Source organism: Ranitomeya variabilis, chromosome 4 (genome assembly GCF_051348905.1).
Source record: "Ranitomeya variabilis isolate aRanVar5 chromosome 4, aRanVar5.hap1, whole genome shotgun sequence".
In the NCBI taxonomy this organism is placed as follows: Eukaryota; Metazoa; Chordata; class Amphibia; order Anura; family Dendrobatidae; genus Ranitomeya; species Ranitomeya variabilis.
The window spans coordinates 643,502,737-643,524,835 of NC_135235.1; the positions used below are offsets into that span (position 1 = coordinate 643,502,737).

General features: G+C 42.7%; 3 protein-coding genes across 5 annotated transcripts in view; all 3 read left to right on the top strand.

Moving 5' to 3' along the window:
- Window positions 1-7,577, top strand: part of LOC143767041 (uncharacterized) — a 38,237-nt gene extending 30,660 nt beyond the window's left edge. Inside the window, exon 3 of the mRNA XM_077255062.1 lies at window positions 5,556-7,577. Coding sequence (XP_077111177.1) covers window positions 5,556-6,704 — 1,149 coding nt within the window. The 3' untranslated portion in view covers window positions 6,705-7,577. The remainder of the gene's footprint in view (window positions 1-5,555) is intronic.
- LOC143767341 (uncharacterized) overlaps window positions 1-22,099 on the top strand; it is an 855,449-nt gene that overhangs the window by 738,796 nt on the left and 94,554 nt on the right. The gene's annotated exons all lie outside the window — the stretch shown is intronic.
- The window catches only part of LOC143767416 (zinc finger protein 253-like), a 29,778-nt gene continuing 21,529 nt past the window's right edge, over window positions 13,851-22,099 (top strand). Inside the window, exon 1 of the mRNA XM_077255750.1 lies at window positions 13,851-13,994. The gene's annotated coding sequence lies outside the window, so the exon portion shown is untranslated. The remainder of the gene's footprint in view (window positions 13,995-22,099) is intronic.

Here is a 22,099-nt window from a genome sequence, read left to right on the forward strand (position 1 = left end):
AGCAGCACTTTTAGACATAATACTATCTAATAGACCTGACAGAATAACAAATCTGCAGGTGGTCGGGCATCTAGGAAATAGTGACCACAATATTGTACAGTTTCACCTGTCTTTCACTAGGGGGACTTGTCAGGGAGTCACAAAAACACTGAACTTTAGGAAGGCAAAGTTTGACCAGCTTAGAGATGCCCTTAATCTGGTAGACTGGGACAATATCCTCAGAAATAAGAATACAGATAATAAGTGGAAAATGTTTAAGAACATCCTAAATAGGCACTGTAAGCGGTTTATACCTTGTGGGAATAAAAGGACTAGAAATCGGAAAAACCCAATGTGGCTAAACAAAGAAGTAAGACAGGCAATTAACAGTAAAAAGAAAGCATTTGCACTACTAAAGCAGGATGGCACCATTGAAGCTCTAAAAAACTATAGGGAGAAAAATACTTTATCTAAAAAACTAATTAAAGCTGCCAAAAAGGAAACAGAAAAGCACATTGCTAAGGAGAGTAAAACTAATCCCAAACTGTTCTTCAACTATATCAATAGTAAAAGATTAAAAACTGAAAATGTAGGCCCCTTAAAAAATAGTGAGGAAAGTATGGTTGTAGATGACGAGGAAAAAGCTAACATATTAAACACCTTCTTCTCCACGGTATTCACGGTGGAAAATTAAATGCTAGGTGAAATCCCAAGAAACAATGAAAACCTTATATTAAGGGTCACCAATCTAACCCAAGAAGAGGTGCGAAACCGGCTAAATAAGATTAAAATAGATAAATCTCCGGGTCCGGATGGCATACACCCACGAGTACTAAGAGAACTAAGTAATGTAATAGATAAACCATTATTTCTTATTTTTAGGGACTCTATAGCGACGGGGTCTGTTCCGCAGGACTGGCACATAGCAAATGTGGTGCCAATATTCAAAAAGGGCTCTAAAAGTGAACCTGGAAATTATAGGCCAGTAAGTCTAACCTCTACTGTTGGTAAAATATTTGAAGGGTTTCTGAAGGATGTTATTCTGGATTATCTCAATGAGAATAACTGTTTAACTCCATATGAGCATGGGTTTATGAGAAATCGCTCCTGTCAAACCAATCTAATCAGTTTTTATGAAGAGGTAAGCTATAGGCTGGACCACTGTGAGTCATTGGACGTGGTATATCTCGATTTTTCCAAAGCGCTTGATACCGTGCCGCACAAGAGGTTGGTACACAAAATGAGAATGCTTGGTCTGGGGGAAAAAGTGTGTAAATGGGTTAGTAACTGGCTTAGTGATAGAAAGCAGAGGGTGGTTATAAATGGTATAGTCTCTAACTGGGTCGCTGTGACCAGTGGGGTACCGCAGGGGTCGGTATTGGGACCTGTTCTCTTCAACATATTCATTAATGATCTGGTAGAAGGTTTACACAGTAAAATATTGATATTTGCAGATGATACAAAACTATGTAAAGCAGTTAATACAAGAAAAGATGGTATTCTGCTACAGATGGATCTGGATAAGTTGGAAACTTGGGCTGAAAGGTGGCAGATGAGGTTTAACATTGATAAATGTAAGGTTATACACATGGGAAGAAGGAATCAATATCACCATTACACACTGAACGGGAAACCACTGAGTAAATCTGACAGGGAGAAGGACTTGGGGATCCTAGTTAATGATAAACTTACCTGGAGCAGCCAGTGCCAGGCAGCAGCTGCCAAGGCAAACAGGATCATGGGGTGCATTAAAAGAGGTCTGGATACACATGATGAGAGCATTATACTGCCTCTGTACAAATCCCTAGTTAGACCGCACATGGAGTACTGTGTCCAGTTTTGGGCACCGGTGCTCAGGAAGGATATAATGGAACTAGAGAGAGTGTTGCCAAAGGAGGGCAACAAAATTAATAAAGGGGATGGGAGAACTACAATACCCAGATAGATTAGCGAAATTAGGATTATTTAGTCTAGAAAAAAGACGACTGAGGGGCGATCTAATAACTATGTATAAGTATATAAGGGGACAATACAAATATCTCGCTGAGGATCTGTTTATACCAAGGAAGGTGACGGGCACAAGGGGGCATTCTTTGCGTCTGGAGGAGAGAAGGTTTTTCCACCAATATAGAAGAGGATTCTTTACTGTTAGGGCAGTGAGAATCTGGAATTGCTTGCCTGAGGAGGTGGTGATGGCGAACTCAGTCGAGGAGTTCAAGAGAGGCATGGATGTCTTCCTGGAGCAGAATAATATTGTATCATACAATTATTAGGTTCTGTAGAAGGACGTAGATCTGGGGATTTATTATGATGGAATATAGGCTGAACTGGATGGACAAATGTCTTTTTTCGGCCTTACTAACTATGTTACATGGGGGCCTAAAAGGCCCCCAATATGCGTTCTAGGGTTAATGCTAGGAAGTTTCGCCCTCCCAAGAAAACTCTTTATAGTTTCTGAAGAAGCCTCCAACCCAGATGTATACAACTGCTTATAGAACTCTCTGAATTTCCCTAAAATGCCTTCTGTAGTTCCCAACACAACCCCTTCCTCTGTCTTTAGTTTGTACACATATGAGGAGTCTCTCTGCCGCCGACACTACCAAAAGAAAATGACCCACTCTTTCCCCATCCTCATAAAACTGTGTTTTCTGGAAAGCTCTCCTTTTCTCCGCAATTTTCAAATGTAACTTATTAACTACTTCCTGGGCTCTCCTAAGCCTTTTTTGATTTTCCACTGATGGGTCTGTCACCATGTCCATTTCTGCCTTCTCCATCGCCTCTATAACCACCCTATCTTTTGATCTAGTCTTGGACTTACATTTGGATATCTCACGAAAAAGCGAAAAAGAAGGCCCCTCAGAAAAGCTTTCACGGCGTCCCAGACTACCCGTCTACTAGCACTACCTTCATTAAACTGCCAATACTCTTTCAATTCCCTCTCTATGACATCCTTACTAATATGTTCAAGCCATAATGGCTTCATCCACCCCCCCCCCCCCCCCGCCCAGTCTTTCCTCCTACCCGTTTAATAGACAGCTCTATGGGCTTAAGATCCAAAATTACTCTCGGGAGGTATTCCACCCCACAAGCCATCCGCATCATTAATTCATTGCCCAATGCCATGCCTATCCTTGAAAGAGACCCATCAGTCGCAGAGTAACAGGAATAGCATTCCAGAGATCCACCATCCCCAGTCCTTTTATAAAATTCCCAAATGGCTACAATTTCTTTACACCTTTATCCATTCCCTTTTTTTATGTCTGTCTCACCCTTCATCGATAACATTATTAAAGTCCCCAATAAGCAGCAGTGGTAATCTCATTCCCCTCTTAAATCAAATATTTCTTGAATCTTGTTTCTCGAGTACGGGGGTGGAATATACACAGCCGCTATACACATCGGTTTCCCATAAACTCTACAGATTATAAAGACATACTATCCCTCACTATCCACATGTCTCTCAATTTCTTCAAATGGTATAGATGGTCCTATAAGCAAAGAAACCCCCCTAGCATATGAAGAGTACGTGGAGTGATATGCCCCCCCCAATCCACCTCCTCTGCAACACCACCTTTTCCCTCAATAAATGCGTCTCCTGAAGGCATATCACATTCCAGACCCCTCTTTCTAATTTGTTCCATAATTGCCGTTCTTCGCTTTCCCTCAGACAGTCCTCTTATATTCCAACTAAAGATTTTAATTCTATCCACCATCATTTGTACTCATATGTACAAATTTCTGACCCCATAAAATAAAACGCTGTATCTTGTGTTTCTTAGAACCAATTTTAAAACAACAAACTTCAACTCCCCCCTCCCTCCCCCTCCCCCAGCATATATTATTACAATAACCCGAAACCACAACTTTGGTGTATTTGTCCTCTCCCATCGGAGGTTGGGTTAACCTGCTACAATCTACCCTCTTAACTTTACCTCTAAAGTCACTATCTGACTTATCACACACCCACAATCCCTCCGCATGTACATATCTACAATAATACAAATTCAACTGCAAATAGTCCCTCCCTAATCTGCATCACATACTAAAACAGGGATCAGCAGACTCTACAGAGCAGTAGTCTTTTAACTTTCTCCATTTCAACTTTTGCCATCTTTTCACTTCTCTCTTTCCTTTACCACTTTATGTTTCTTAATATTGAGTCTAGCCATTTAGCAGCCTCCTCTGGTGTTAGAAAAAAATGAACTGCACCCAGGGCCACAACCCTGAGCTTTCTGGGTATAAAGTAGAATAGCTCAGTGCCAAGTCTCTCAGTATCTTCTTTACTGCTCCATATCCCATTTTCTGCTTTTGCACCTCAGCCGAGTAGTCAGGGTAGATAGAGATCTTTTGGCCATTAATACATAACATCGGCCTCTCTTGCGTTCTTCAATATGATGTCTTTGTCTCTATAATTAAGGATTCTGGCAATGATAGCACGAGGGGGGAGATCCTGGTGGGAGGGGTTTCATGGGGACACGATTCACCCTTTCCACCGCAAACAACCTAGTCAGATTATCAGCACCAATTTTATTTTGGAGCCATTCTTCAATAAACTTCGTAGGATCAGTCCCTTCAGCCTTATCGGGGATGCCCACCAGTCTCACATTATTCCTCCTGGACCGACTTTCCAAATCATCATTTTTATCAGACAAGGCAGCACATTTCTGTAGGCACTGAGTGTGGGAATTCTGCACCTTTGCGAGTTAATCCTCCAGTATCAACTTTGTTCATGGCAGCCTTCATCTTGGTCTCCTCTTTTATAACCCCATCAACTCTGTGTGTAAGAGCAGTTAGAGTAGTTTTGCAAAACTTGATCATAGATCTCACGCAGTGTGGTCTCCCCTACTGCAGTATCTTCAATGTTTTTTTGCTCCACACCCTCCTGCTCTCGGCATTTTTCCTCCCCCTCTGACCCCTCCCACACCACATCTTTCTCTGAGTCTCCTCTTGTCTCTCTCACAGTCTCTCCAAGTTTCTCACCTCAGCCACTTTCTTCTGAGCTCCCTCCACCCACGCATACTTCTCCAGTCTGGCTGCGACCTCCAGCCTCCTTGCATAAGAGGCATTTGCGGCGTCTGCCCTCTGACTCTTCTCCATGCTGCCAGCGCCATCTTGAGTCTGGCTCCCCACTCCTGGCTTGGCATCCTGCTGCTGTTTCTGAACCTTCTCTGCAGCTCCCAGCAGCGCTGCACGACTGGACCAGCCTCCGGTATCTTCCTCCACCAGCACAGAATGCCACCAACTCTCCAGAGGGACTTATAGCAGGATAATTGGTGAATTACAGCAGAGGAGCTCCAGCAGCCGTCCGCTCACATCAGACACCAGGCCATGCCCACAAATCAATTTACAATTTTTAATTATGACTGGTCAAAGAATAATTCAGGTCATACCCAGAAGTCAGGCAGGTGGATGTCTGAGCAGGAGCTGAGGCAAGGAACAGGTAAGATAGTGAATATCAATTTCCTCCAGTGATACAAGGTATACTTTTCATGCCACTCTCCTAGTGAGCTAAAAATTCAATACTACAAATTGTATAGAGATTAGAAATGCTATAAAAATGTATAATACTAAATAAGAATTTATATAATTTTAAGAAATGTTATTTCAAAATAATAAAACTGACTTTATTTTTGGCAGATGACTGTACCAGAAGCTCAGAGAAAAATGTGATATTTTCAGATTTTAAAGCAGATGAACATATTACACCTGATACATGTGAAGAGAATGCTATCGTCCCAAATATTCTTCAATCTATACACAGAAATGGTCTGACATCTGATAATTTGGAACTTGTTCTTTCTCCTGATTCATCACAAATTGTTAAACAAAATGAAAATAACAGAACTTATCATGAACATCAAAGAGATCACACAAAAAAGAAGCCATTTTCATGTTCAAATTGTGGGAAATGTTTTACAGATAAGTCAAATCTTGTTAGACATGAGAGAATTCACACAGGTGAGAAATTATTTTCTTGTCCAGAATGTGGGCAATGTTTTAACTATAAATCTGTTTTAGTTACACATCAGAGAATTCACACTGGGGAGAAGCCATTTTCATGTTCCCAATGTAGGAAATGTTTTTCTAACAAATCAAATCTTGTAACACATTTGAGAATTCACACAGGCGAGAAGCCATTTTCATGTTCCCAATGTGCAAAATGTTTTACAAACAAATCATATCTTTCTACACATCAGAGAATTCACAGAGGTGATAAGCCATTTTCATGTTCAGAATGTGGGAAAAGTTTTAAAGATAAATCAAATCTTGCTGCACACAAGAGAGATCACACTGGGGAGAAGTTTTTTTCTTGTTCAGAATGTAGGAAAAGTTTTAATCGGAACACAAAGCTTGTTATACATCTAAGAACGCACACAGGGGAGAAGCCATTTTCATGTTCAGAATGTGGGAAATGTTTTATAGATAAATCAACTTTGGTAGGGCATCAGAGAATTCACACAGGGGTGAAATTATTTTCATGTTCAGAATGTGGGAAATGTTTTACAGATAAATCAACTCTTGCTGGACATAAGAGAATTCACACTGGGGAGAAACCATTTTCATGTTTAGAATGTGGGAAATGTTTTACTAGCAAATCAAATCTTGTTGGACATCAGAGAATTCACACAGGAGTGAAGCCATTTTCATGTTCAGAATGCAGGAAATGTTTTACAAGGAAATCTGCTCTTGTTAGACATCTGAGAAGTCACATACAGGAGAAGTGATTTTCATGTTTAGAATGTGAGAAATGTTGTTCTTTGAAAACTGATCTTGCAAAACTTCAGAAAACTCATACAGGGGAGAAGCCATTTTCATGGCCATAATGTGGGAAATGTTAGAGTAATAAATCAAGACTTGTTACACATCAGAAAATTCACATGGCGAGTAAATTCATGTTCAGAATGTAGGACATGTCATAGTGAGAACTCCAAATTTGTTACATGCAGTATGTACGAATTCTGAGAATTCATACAGGGTAGAGACCAATTTCAGATTCGGAAAGCAGGAAATGTTTTATAGACAAATCAAATCCTGTTACATATACAAGAGGAATGCAAAACATTGTAAAGCACTAAATAATGATTTACAGTGGTGTTTCAGAGCTTGTGAACAATCACAAATTTTCCATAATTTCTGCATACACCGTGTGCACAATTATTAGACAATTTATATTTTTGATTATTAATATTTTAGAAAGTAAATGCAAGATTTTTAGGAAAATATCTGTGTGTACAATTATTATCCAAATATTAGTGTGCAGAAATTTTATTCAACTGAAATCCAAATTTTCCAATTTAAAGATTTTTATTTTAATTTATTAAAGGGAAAATAATAACCAAACAACTCAAAATGTTCAAAAATAATTTTTGACTTTACCATAAATAATAATTTCAATAAATATCAGCAACCAATATTTCAACCCTTCTTTTCAATAAGGAATAAGAAAACTTGCAAGCAGCACCCTCACTACTTTTCCTATGTATTGAACTATGTGCTACCCTGTAAAGTCTTATCTTGTTTGTAAAAGCACCCTCTGAATTGTAACGTGCTGTAGAATATGTTGGCGCTATAGAAATAAATATTATCATAAGACTTCCGTACATGGCATCTGTCAGTTTCTTAATCTGTAAGACGATCAACTTATTGCAAAACTTGTACTCACATATTACCAGCAAATACAGTCCGCATACCAAACATAAATCAGGACTGGATTTCTTTTCATGTACATCCTCCAATGTGGTGTACATGATACAATGCACGAGGTGCCCTGGAAGTATCTATATTGGGGAAACTATGCAAAAACTACAAACAAGGATGAATCTACACAGACACACACAATCAGGAATGAAATGGACACGACGGTGGGGAAAACATTTCTCCTGGCCTGAACTCTGTATGATGGATTTAAAAGTCTTAATCCTAAAAGGTAATTTTAAGAATGACAGAGAAAGAAAAATTTGGGAATTCAAACTGATAGAGATGTTCAATTCTTTGACACTAGGACTCAATTTATCACCTGGATTTATGACTCGCTAGGAAAATGCCTAATTTAATTTCTTTGGCTCATCTTTAGAAGGCATCACCCCTCGCAGCCTTATGAACAAATGTCCTGCTGTAATATCTTATATGTTGTGCCTTTTTCTTATTAATTCATTTGTAATCCTGCCTGAAGTAGGAGTCTCTGTGCTCTGAAGGCTTGCAAACATCTATTATTTTGTGGTTAGCCAATATAAGTATCACTCCCAGAATACTTTTGTCATCATTGGGCAGAAAAGTATTCACATGCAGAAATTTGGAAAATTCAACCAAGTCTATATGCGATTACCAATGAACAATGCACGTATACATTGATTAATTACTTTACTGGAGAAAGCTATCTAGTAGAGCATTGGGTTTTTTTTTGCTTTATGAATGACTTCACTTTGCCATGACATAGATATGAAGTGCGGGACTTATGAGAGCAGGATATCATCTTGCCTATTCTGCAAAAAAAAATAGATTTTTGCCTACATGAGTCTTTCATTTATTTTATTTATACACTAATGACATTGGAATTGGTCGTCCACTGTTAGGGTATGTGCACACAGTTAGGAATTGGCAGCGCTTTGGACGCTAAGCATGTTCGCTGCATCGAAAGCACTGCCTGCTATTGAACGCAGGTGAATCCGCATGTGATCACTGAACCAGGCGGATTCACCAAATCCAATGCATTGTATGGGTGAAATTTATCTTGGGGAGGCTCGCGTCTCCACAAGATAAATAGACATGCTGCGGTCTGGACAGACGAGCTGCATGTCTGTCTCTGCGGGTGAGCCGCGGGTGTCTCTGGACGAATAGTGGGCATGGGATTTCTTGAAATCCCATCCACTATGCAATGACATAAGAACGCTGCAGGTTGGATGCTGCACAAGTACACAGAGTCCAACCCAAAATGTTTACTGATCGTGTGCACATACACTTAGAGGCGATTTTTGCAAAGGAACAATAAATGGTGTTTGGATACGTTAGTTGGAATGTACCGCCTGTTCCTCAGAACAATCAACATCCTCCTCTTATTCGTTTCATGGATGAGTTCTGAACATCCACAGAATCCCATTTCAGTGGATGTTGTTTTTTAATGATTCACATAATTTCATACTCTCATAAAAAAAACTGAAAAAGGGTGACAGTTTCTGAAATACTGCACATGATTATTCTAGCACCGATTATGATTAATAATTGAAAATTGCTCATATTGCTTATGTTTATCATTTTATTTTTAATTCATAAAAACTGATGCATATAAAACTTGATTTTATGCTACTTTCTTGGTTCAGGTGTCTAATTTGTATGTAGGGAAGCTCTAACTGTGAATGAATAGATGAACAAAATGAAGTGACCATTCAGTGTGTGTTCAACCACAGAATAATTCATGCCTATTTATATAGTATATTTGCATCTTAAATAATTTGTGTGCTGCCTCTCTGTTTCGTCCAAATCTGAGATTGGATATGGCGATACGCTGCTATACTATGCAGTTATCTGGGCAATTGTCTAATACCCAGCTTGTCTCATCTAATTAATAGAAAAGCTTGCATTACAATCTATAGGCATTATGTAGTAAGTGTCACGGGTGTGTCAGATGCCACAGACAGTTGCTTTGCATCTGGCTGCAAAAGGTCTCTTCTTAATCCTTCTGACTTTTGGACACAGTGGCAACCTCCCTCCAGCTCTAATTGACACACCTGGACCTGGGTGTTTATAGACTCTCAGTCTGCTTCAGGGTGTCACTGGTGATATTCACATTTTCCCTTGTGAAGACTTGGAGCTATAGCAGTCGGCTTACTTCCTCCCTGGTGCTGTTGGACACATTTGTTGCTACCTCTCTGAGTCTGCTCAAGCTAAGTTGCTTCCCCTTTGTCTCCCTTCTTCTCTTTAGTGTACAGTGGGGACTGACCAGCGCTCATCCACCTCTTACCTATTCAGGGCCTAGCTCTAGGGATATATAGGGCTTAGGTTCCTGCTCAACTTTTGGTGTGGAACCAATATAGGGATGTATGGTAGGGGAGGCAGGGTACTATTAGATCTGCCTAATGATTTCCACTCCCCCTTTCCTTAGCCTTTGGGCTTCCTTCCCCTCGTGTTGCACTTACTGTCACGCACAGTGTGGGAAGACTGTCAACCATTTACAGCTATAACAGTTTTTCTCTCATTTGGGAACGCTTTCTACATAATTTTGGAGTGAGGATGTGTGCCTTTTAGCTATTCATGCAGAAGACCATTTGTGAGGTCACACACTGATGCTGTACTGGAGGCCTAGCTTCACAATCTCTGTTCTAGTTCATCCTAGGTATTTGATGGGGTTGAGGTCTGAGGTCTATGCAGCCAGTAAAGTTCTAACTATGTACTAGTACATTTTCCACATTTGATGTCACCCATAATCTGTATAAATCCATTGAGAACAAACATAATTTTAAAGAGTAAAATAAAAACACTAAAATTATGTAGTGGCATAAGTGTGAATACCCTCGTATAATTGGGTTTGTGGTGGTTGAATTAGCCAATAACATTCACATTCATGTTACATAGTAATCAGTACACAGATACCATTAAAGTGATTTTGATTAACTGGATATAAAGTTTAGCTGTTCTAAGGATTTTCCTGACATTTTCGTAGTTACATTTTACAGCAAAAACCATAGTCTGTAAACAGCTTACAACACGGCAAGGAATCTCATTGTTGAAAGTTATCAATTGGGAGAAGGGTACAAACATTTTTTCAAGGTGTTAGATATACCATAGAACACTGAAGACGTCATCAAGAAGTGGCTTAAACTTGTCGAAGCAGTGATATTACCTAGAACTAGACATCTCTTAAATATTAATGAAAAGACAAGAAAGAAATTGGTCCAGGAGGCTGTCAAGAGGCTTACAGCAACATTAAAGGATCTGCAGGAGTTGTAGCTTCTACTACACACCATACACGACTCTGCTCCTTACACCTCATACAAGGATCTGCTCTGTAGACACACTGCTCCGCTCCATACACCTCATACACACACACTGCTCTGCTCCGTACACATTGTACACACATGGCCAGGGCCGGACTGGGACCAAAAAGCAGCCCTGGCACAAAAAAAATTCACCAGCCCAGATACAATGAATTACATACACTTCATATATGATGTACACCGCACACATGCTGGACAACACAACCTCATTATATACACATCAAAAAGTCACAGACACACACATACATGTACACAGCACACATGCTGGACAACACAGGCTCATCACTTCATATAGTCACACAGACACACATCATACATGTACACAGCACACATGGTGGACAACACAGACTCATTACATACACATATAGTCACACACATCATACATGTACACAGCACACATGGTGGACAACACAGACTCATTACATACACATATAGTCACACACATCATACATGTACACAGCACACATGGTGGACAACACAGGCTCATTATGTACACATTACTCATTATTACACACACACACAAGTATTACACACACACATGTATTACACACAAACACACAAGTATTACACACACGCAAACACTACAGATACCACACACATTACACACACACTACAGATACCACACACACAAGTATTACACTACAGATACCGCACACACAAGTATTACACTACAGATACCACACACACACTACAGATACCGCACACACAAGTATTACACTACAGATACCGCACACACATTACACACACACTACAGATACCACACACACAAGTATTATACTACAGATACCGCACACAAGTATTACACTAGAGATACCACACACACATTACACACACACTACAGATACCGCACACACAAGTATTACACTACAGATACCGCACACACATTACACACACACTACAGATACCGCACACACATTACACACACTACAGATACCGCACACACATTACACACACACTACAGATACCGCACACACAAGAATTACACTACAGATACCACACACACATTACACACACTACAGATACCGCACACACATTACACACACACTACAGATACCGCACACACATTACACACACACTACAGATACCGCACACACATTACACACACACTACAGATACCGCACACACATTACACACCCACACTACAGATACCGCACACACAAGTATTACACTACAGATACCACACACACATTACACACACTACAGATATCGCACACACATTACACACACACTACAGATACCGCACACACATTACACACACACACCACAGATACCGCACACACAAGTATTACACTACAGATACCACACATACATTGCACACACTACAGATACCGCACACACATTACACACACACTACGGATATCGCACACACATTACACACACACACTACAGATACCGCACACACATTACACACACACTACAGATACTATGCACTCATGTTTTACGCACTCACAGACTACACACACACACACACTTCTGTCACTGTGTTGCAGAGCAGGCCGATGTCCATGTGCAGCTCTTCAGGTTCTCCTGCTCATAGCAGCTCTGTCCTGGCACCTCCCCCGGTCTCTCCTTCTCTGCCAAATGAAAGCAGAGAGATCAGAGCAGGAGATAATGTAACCGCGCTGACTGTGTGCTTCCAGTGGGAGCTAGGGAAGCAGTTCCACCGGCAGGTATTACCTTTCATCTTGCGTGCTGCTGTTCTCTGCCACTGGTACTTGCCACTCAGCCAGCATGCGCCGATCGAGCGGCCCACTACAAGCACCGGCCCTTCTGGCATTTGCCCGATGCTCAGTCCGGCCCTGCACATGGCTCTGCTCTGTACACCTCGCACACATGGCTTCGCTCTGTACACACGCGGCTACGCTCCGTACACCTCGTACACACACGGCTCTGATCCCTTCACAAACGCCTCTGCTCCGTACACACACGGCTCCACTTCGTACACCTCATACACGTGCGGCTGTGCTCCGTACACACACGGATCTGCTACATCCACAATGTAAACCCCTCTGGATCCCACACATAAACTTCCCCTCATCCAGCACCATGACAACCAGCACAGCAGAGTCCTGCATACACTGAGGCCCCTGATCATGTGACCCCTGACTCCTCCCCTCCTGTGACCTCATCACAGGTCCTGTGCGCACAGAACAGCCATATATGTGGTGTGGAGGTAGGCAGGGCCGGCTCCAGGTTTCTGAGGGCCCCGGGCGAAAGAGTCTCAGTGGGTCCCCCCTTTAACATATACCACGATTCATAATGCACAGATACAGGAGAGAAATATAACACAGCCACGTAGCATATAACACAGCCCACGTAGTATATAGCACAGCCCACGTGGTATATAGCACAGCCACGTAGTGTATAACAGCCCACGTAGTATATAGCACAGCCACGTAGTGTATAACAGCCCACGTAGTATATAGCACAGCCACGTAGTGTATAACAGCCCACATAGCATATAACACAACCCAGATAGTATATAGCACAGACACGTAGTATATAGCACAGCCCATGTAGTGTATAACAGCCCACATAGCATATAACACAGCCCACGTAGTGTATAGCACAGCCACGTAGTATATAGCACAGCCCACGGAGTATATAGCACAGCCCACGGACTATATAGCACAGCCCACGGAGTATATAGCACAGGCTGTCATGTAATATATAGTCTATAAGTCCCACCCACACTCAGCATCACTCAGATGCCATACTGTAGGTCTGTGGTGTCCCCGTACAGTCGCACCTTGTCCTCCCAGGCTGCATCCCCCCGCAATGCTTTGGGACCAGCCTGGAACTTGGAAGGAAGACTTTCACCATCACTCACGCCGTCGCCCACGTTGTACAGGGACGGCCCGGGTGCACCATTCACTGGCTGCTCATGCTCGTCATCGTCTTCCTGCTTGGCGCCGGACCTGGCTGGACAGTGGACGATCGCTGAGCGCCTGAGCTCACCTGGAAGTGACGACACAGACGACCGCCGGACCGGAAGTGACTCTTCATATCCACGGTGACGATGTGGTGAGTATTCCAGCAACTGCGCAGCGAAACTCAGTCACAGATATAGATCTGTGCCGCGCCTGCTGCCAGGGATGGCTCCACCTCCGAGTCCTGGCTGGGAGACGGAGATCACGGAGCTGATCTTGTATACTAATACACACACAGCACAGCCGGATGTAGTCTGGCTGCGGGGGCCCCCCAGGTCATCAGTGTAGTACCGTCCGTGTCTGTACTGTTACTACCTTAAGTGGGCCCCCCCGTCTCGCCAGGGCTCCGGCACTTGCCCGGGTACGCCGGATGCTGACGCCGGCTCTGGAGGTAGGTGATGGAGATTCCCCACTACTGGGCGGGGGAAGAGGACATTAAAGGGAACCTGTCACCCCGTTTTTTGAAGATGAGCTAAAAATAGCGGTAAATAGGGGCAGAGCTGGACGTTACATTAGTGTCTTTTGTGTGCCTTTATTACCCACCTATGCTGCCGAAATACCTTTGCAAAGTCGCAGTTTTCTGCTGTCACTCACGCTGGTCTGGTCCTATGGGCGTGGTGACAGCGCTGTTTCTCCCCCAGATCAGGCTCATCATTCCGTTGGTGGCGTAGTGGTGTGCGCATGTCCAACAGAGAAGATCCACTGCCCAGGAGATGAAAAAGAGCGCGATCTGCGCTATTCAACCGTTTACCGGTGGGCGCGGCCATCTTTCTGTGGCCGCGCGTGCGCAGATGGAGCGCTCTGCTGCCCGGGGCTTCAGGAAAATGGCCGCCGCGATCTCCATCTGCGCACGCGCGGAATCCCGCAGCCATTTTCCTGAAGCCCCGGGCAGCAGAGCGCTCCATCTGCGCACGCGCGGCCACAGGAAAGATGGCCGCGCCCACCGGTAAACGGCTGAATAGCGCAGATCGCGCTCTTTTTCATCTCCTGGGCAGTGGATATTCTCTGTTGGACATGCGCACACCACTACGCCACCAACGGAATGATGAGCCTGATCTGGGGGAGAAACAGCGCTGTCACCACGCCCATAGGACCAGACCAGCGTGAGTGACAGCCCAAAACGGCGACTTTACAAAGGTATTTCAGCAGCATAGGTGGGTAATAAAGGCACACAAAGACACTAATGTAACGCCCAGCTCTGCCCCTATTTAACGCTATTTTTAGCTCATCTTCAAAAAACGGGGTGACAGGTTCCCTTTAACCCCCTCAGTGCTGCGGTCCCATTCCAGGAGACAACGTGTTCCGTCTGTGTCGCTATATCAGGATCTCTGTATTGGATTACATTGGCTCACTTCCCTCCTGATGTCGCTCCCTGCTCTGTTAACTTACAGTGTCCATTATGGCAGTCGCCGGCTCCGTGTTGTCACTATCAGGAGATATTAATGTTCTATCATTATCTGTTACTGACGTCCCCGGTTCTGCTGTCCCGATCTCTGTGGATGTTCCCGACACTTTATAACTTTGTGTCTTGTTTTTATGAAATATTTCATGATCTAGGACAACCACTTTTCACTAGGAATGTTTGCCCCTGTTAAAATAAAGACACCTATACTCACCCCCACCTGTGCCAGCGGCATTCGCATTGCCAGGTTTCATAGAATCATAGAATGATAGAGTTGGAATGGACCTCCTGGGTCATCTGGTCCAACCCCCTGCTCAAAGAAGAACTCACCACCTCTCGTGGCAGCCTGTTCCACTCATTGATCACCCTAACTGTCAAAAAGTTTTTTCTAATATCTAATCTGTGTCTCCTCCCATTCAGTTTCATCCCATTGCTTCTAGTCTTTCCTTGTGCAAATGAGAATAAAGATGATCCTTCTACAATGTGACAGCCCTTGAGATATTTGTAGACCGCTATTAAGTCTCCTCTGTCTTCTTTTCTACAAGCTAAACATTCCCAAATCCTGTAAACGTTCCTCATAGGACATGGTTTGCAGACCAGTCACCATTCTGGTCGCTCTTCTCTGAACTTGCTCCAGTTTGTTGAAGTATTTTTTAAAATGTGGTGCCCAAAACTGCACACAGTATTCCAGAGGAAGTCTGACCAAAGAGGAGTAGAGGGCAATAATGACTTTGCGCAATCTAGACTGTATGCTTCTGTTAATACATCCCAGAATAGTATTTGCCTTTTAGCTGCTGCATCACACTGTTGACTCATATTCAGTCTGTGATCTATTATTATACCCAAGTCTTTTTCACATGTAGTATTAAATAGATGACTGCATAAAAAATTATTATGCGTGCATCGGTACCCGCGCTGGTATATCTAATTCTAAACAAAATCTCCTAATAGTAGCAGCAAAATCAGCGAACAGCTATGAATCCTAAAGTTCAATGTCCGACAGTGTCAGCCCCCATACACACGCTATTAAACTGGATACACAGTTCTTACCCCTGTCTGGGATCCACGAGGGGAATGATGATAATCCTGAATAGAGATCCACTGCATGGAAGAGTCCACCAGATGCCGCTTCGCTGCCTGACTGGTACCGAACTGTTACACCCTGCTGAACGGTGCCACGTTGTCTCAGCAACGAATGCGATCCCCCTCTGTGCGGGTAATGAAAACGGCGCCTGCGCAGGACCTGTGTGCCGTAGTGAGCCGTGTGACCGCGCACGTGACGGGGGGTAAAGTACGGATGGCGATAAGGACCAAAAGAACTAACAACGCGTTTCGGAGACGTCAGTCTCCTTCCTCAGGTATGGTCCCTACCTCCACATATCAGTCCTTATATAGACGCCAACCGTTATAATAATTATTGAAACCCAAAAAGTTAAATCCCGCAGTTCAATCCCTTGGGGATAATGGTGTCCAAAATAAAAATCCATTTTGTTTCTGATCTTGACATGGATTTAATAAAGTCTCCTCCTCTCCAATGTGGATGTATTTTTTCAATTCCCGAAATCTTCATACTTCATATACTACCCTCATGCTGTTCAACAAAGTGTTTCGAGAGTGGGTGACCCAAGAATTTATTGTTAATATTCCGCATATGTTCATTAATTCGAACCCGTAAAGATCTTTTAGTACGTCCAACATATATTTTATTACAGGGGCATGTGATGGTATAGATAACCCCTGTAGATGAGCATGTTATGAATTCCTCAATCCTCAATTCAGTCTTACCAATCTTCGATTGCTTATGTGTTTGAGTCTTTTTACACATATTACATTTTTTACAAGGGAAAAAACCTCTCAGAGTGTTCTGTAAGAGAGTGGTTTGAATAGAGCCGGACCTATTTTGTACCGTAGGGGCAATGTATGTACCTAGATTCCGGCTTTTTCTATAAATAAAACGAGGTACTTCCATAATATGTGTATGGGGGCTGACACTGTCGGACATTGAACTTTAGGATTCATAGCTGTTCGCTGATTTTGCTGCTACTATTAGGAGATTTTGTTTAGAATTAGTTATACCAGCGCGGGTACCGATGCACGCATAATAATTTTTTATGCAGTCATCTATTTAATACTATATATTTTTTACAATCTTTTGTGGTGGTTGTTGTACCTGCGGCAGGCATACTACCCTGGGCTTTGTAGCGCCACTCATTTTTGTTTATTTGTTCTTTTTCACATGTGCTGTTGCTTAGCCTTATTCCTCCCATTCTGTATATGCTTTTTTCATTTTTATTGCCCAGATGTAGTACTTTGCATTTTTCCCTGTTAAAAATCATTCTGTTAGTTGCTGCCCACTGCTCCAGTTTATTGATATATTTTTGAATCCTCTCGCTCTTCTCTAGTATTAGCTATCCCTCCTAGCCTTGTGTCATCAGCAAATTTAATCAGTTTACCCTCAATTCCTTCATCTAAATCATTGATAAAGATGTTGATCAATACAGGGCCCAGGACAGAGCCCTGTGGTACCCCACTTGAGACATTCTTCCAACTGGATGTGCAGCCATTTATGACCACTCTTTGGGTCCGATCACTAAGCCAGTTATGAATCCACCTAACAGTTGCCTTGTCCATTCCATACTTAGTCATTTTTTCAATACGGATTGTGTGAGATACTTTGTCAAATGCTTTGCTGAAGTCAAGATATACTATATCTACTGCATTTCCCTGATCCACCCAGTCAGTGATTCTGTCATAGAAGGAAATTAAGTTAGTCTGACATGACTTATTAGTTACAAACCCATGCTGACTTTGTTTAATCACTTTATTCTTATCCAGGTACTTACGTACATGTTGTTTAATAATTTGCTCAAAGATCTTTCCTGGTATAGATGTCAGACTCACCGGCCTATAGCTCCTTGGAACCACCTTCTTCCCCTTTTTGAAGCTAGGAACAGCATTTGCTCTTCTCCAGTCTTCTGGGCTTCTCCTGTTCTCCAATAATTTTCAAAGATTATGGAGAGTGGTTCAAAAATTTCTTCTGCTATCTCCTTCAGTACTCTGGGGTGTAATTCATCTGAACCTGGAAACTTGAATTAATTTATGTTAGTTAAGTGTTTCCTCACTCTCTTTCTATTTATATATATCCTGGATTCTTCTATTCCCTTAATAGGATAGTGAAAATCAGTTGATGTTACATTTCCTTTCTGAGAGAAAACAGATGCAAAATAGGAATGTAAAAGTTCAGCCTTCTCAACATCCTTTCTTACCATTTCATCATTTCCATGCTGTAAAAATCCTACAGCATCTTTGAATTTTCTTTTACTTTTAACATATCCCCAAAATCCTTTTTTATTGGTTTTGATGTCTTTTGCAAGCCTTAATTCATTGTCAGCTGACAGCATTATATTCTTCTTTAGGCTACGTTCACATTAGCGTCATTCGACGCTGCGTCGCAGACGCAACGCACGACGCATCAAAAACGCACGCTAAAACGCACCTTTTTAAACGCACGCGTCGGACGGATGCGTTGTAAAACGCTGCGTTTTTGGTGCGTTTTTGGTGCGTTTTACCAAAAAACGCAGCGTTTTACGACGCATGCGTTGTCAAACAATGATGTAACAATTTAGTGTCTAGACAGTAGATAAACACCACCAATGAATAGAAGAGGGTGGGTCTAGTGTTCAGAAAATAGATAATGCCACCAATGGGTAGATGAGGGTGGGTATTAATGTAATAGTGGTATATATACCCCGGCATAGATTATTTCCAACCATAGAGCATCAAGATGGATCGTCCCATGGAGATTATCTACCTAAAATTTGAGCTGGAATTAGCACTTGCTATTGCATATGCTATTGCCTGTCATGAACAGAGGAAAAGGGACAAACTACGGAGAAGGAGTCATCGGCGTTTTTGGCTACACCCGATAGTGGAAGTCCGAGAGAGTCGTGGAGCCTATCACTGTCTGTTTGGCGAATTAAATGAGAACCAGGATAAATACTTTGAATACACAAGGATGTCACAAAACAGCTTCCGATATCTGTTGCGTCTGGTGGAAGGAACCATTTCCAGGCAGGACACGCAGCTCCGTAAATCGATTTCCCCCGAGGAACGTCTGCTGGTGACTCTACGGTACGTAATGCAATGTGAAGGATTTATATGTTCTTGCCATTTTTTAAACCCTTCACCCCGCGGCCCTTTTTCATTTTTGTGTTTTCGTTTTTCGCTCACCTCCTTTCCAGAGCCAGAATATTTTTATTTTTCCGTCAATATGGCCATGTGAGGGCTTATTTTTTGCGTGACGAGTTGTACTTTTGAATGTCATCATTTTAACATGTCATGTAATAGAAAACGGGAAAAAAAATTTCAAGTGCGGCGATATTGCAAAAAAAGTGCAATCCCACACTTTTTTTTTTTTTGCTAGGTTTACTAAATGCTAAAACTAACCTGCCATTATGATTCTACAGGTCAGTACGAGTTCATAGACACCTATGACTAGGTTATTTTTTATCTAAATGGTGTAAAAAAAAATTCCATGCGGTACTTAAATGCCGCTGTCTGCGTTTGACAGTGGCATAACAGGTTAATAGCCGTGGGTGAATAGCGATTTCACCCGCCGCTATTGCGCGCACGACAGCTGTCCAAAACAGCTGACATGTTGAAACTTTGATGTGGCCTCAGCGCCGGAGCCCACATCAAAGGGGGAGACACGGCATGCACAGTACATGTACGGCGCATGTCGTGAAAGGGTTAAAGTTACGTGTTTTGGATTTGTGGGGTGGGGGATTGTAATTAATAATGAAAAATTCTTTCAAAACAATGTAATTAACATTATTTTTTTTTTTCTTCTTGTCAGTTTCCTTGCTACTGGAGAGACATTGAGATCACTGCATTTCCAGTTTCGTATTGGAGTATCCACACTGTCTGGTATTATTGCCGACACATGCCGTGCATTGTGGGACAACCTCCGGGAGGAGTTTTTACCCCTCCCTACAACAGAAATATGGCAGGCCAACGCCCAAAAATTCGAACAAGTTTGTTCCTTCCCTAATTGTATTGGAGCAGTTGACGGGAAACACATCCGGATTTTAAAGCCTGCACGAAGTGGTTCGCTGTTTTTTAACTACAAAAAACACTTTTCCACCGTCCTCATGGCCATTGCAGGTGCTGACTGCAGGTTTCTTGCCGTGGACATTGGCGCATTTGGCCGTGCCAATGATTCACGGACATTTAAGGAGTCAGACATGGGCCAAAGATTATACGAGAACAATTTTAATTTCCCCCAGCCACGACCTCTTCCCAACACCGAAGGACCGGCCCTGCCATTTGTTGTGGTTGGGGATGAGGCTTTTCAAATGAGTGGCAACCTACTTAAACCGTACTCCAGTCGTGGGTTGGACCGCACCAAAACTATATTTAATTATAGACTGTCCAGGGCCAGAAGAACTGTGGAGTGCGCCTTTGGCATCCTGGCCTCCAAATGGCGTATCTTAGGATCCGCTATAAATTTGAAAATTGAGACAGTGGATGAGGTGGTGAAGGCGTGTGTGGTTCTCCACAATTTCATTATTGATAAAGAGCGAGTCAACGTTGAACTCGATGAACCCATACCAAATCCATTGCCTGATTATCAAGCTAATCCTCTGCGGACAACTGTGGAGATTGCTCATATGAGGGACCAATTTGCTGCATACTTTGTTTCTGATGTTGGCCGTGTTTCATGGCAAGATCACATGGTTTAATCTTTGTGTTATGATGTCATGTAAACACTGTTGTGTCCATGTCATTTAACCATCCTATGTATGGTTATTATATGGTTATTGTTATAATGTCCCCTAATTGTATAATGCGTTGTGTTTTTAAATAAAGTTCTTGTGCCTTTCCATTTTCCAAAAACAAATCTCCCATACGTTTTTCCATAGTTGTGAAATCCAATTTTATTGAAAGTAATGTGTGTCCCCAAAAATTTGTCTGTTCCACAGTTTTGGCGTATAACATAATCGGCTCCCACCTTGTCAACCATTTTTAATCCTGCAGACTATGTGCATATGGAACCTGGCTTGACAAGGAGGGAGACGATCATGTTTGCAAAACTGTACAGAGTGAACACTATTGTACTCAGGATGCTAGAATACGTCCAGAGTCAAATAGTGGCGACACTGTGAACATTGCTTCCACCTCACCTGACCAATATTCTTAAGGTCGGTTTCACACGTCAGTGATTCCGGTACGTGAGGTGACAGTTTCCTCACGTCCCGGAGACACTGACACACGTAGACCCATAAAAATCAATGCATCTGTTCAGATGTCATTGATTTTTTGCAGACCGTGTCTCCGTTTTCGAAACACGGAGACATGTCAGTGTTCGTGGGAGCGCACGTTTTACACGGACCCAATAGAGTCAATGGGTCCGCGTAAAACACGGGCCTCACACGGACATTCTCCGTCTGGGGTCCGTGTGCGTGCAGGAGACAGCGCTACAGTAAGCGCTGTCCCCCCCACATGGTGCTGAAGCCGGTATTCATATCTTCCCTGCAGCAGCGTTAGCTGTAGAGAAAATATGAAGAATAGTGTTACAAATAAAGATCTATGTGTCAGCCGCCCCCCCCACCCCCTGTGCGCCCCCCCGCTGGTGAGAAAATACTTACCCGCTTCCCTCGCTCCTTCCTGGTCTGGCCGCGCCTCCTACTGTATGCGGTTACGTGGGGCCGATCATTTACAATCATGAATAGTCGGCTCCACCCCTATGGGAGGTGGAGCCACATATTCATGACTGTAAATGATTCGCCCCACGTGAC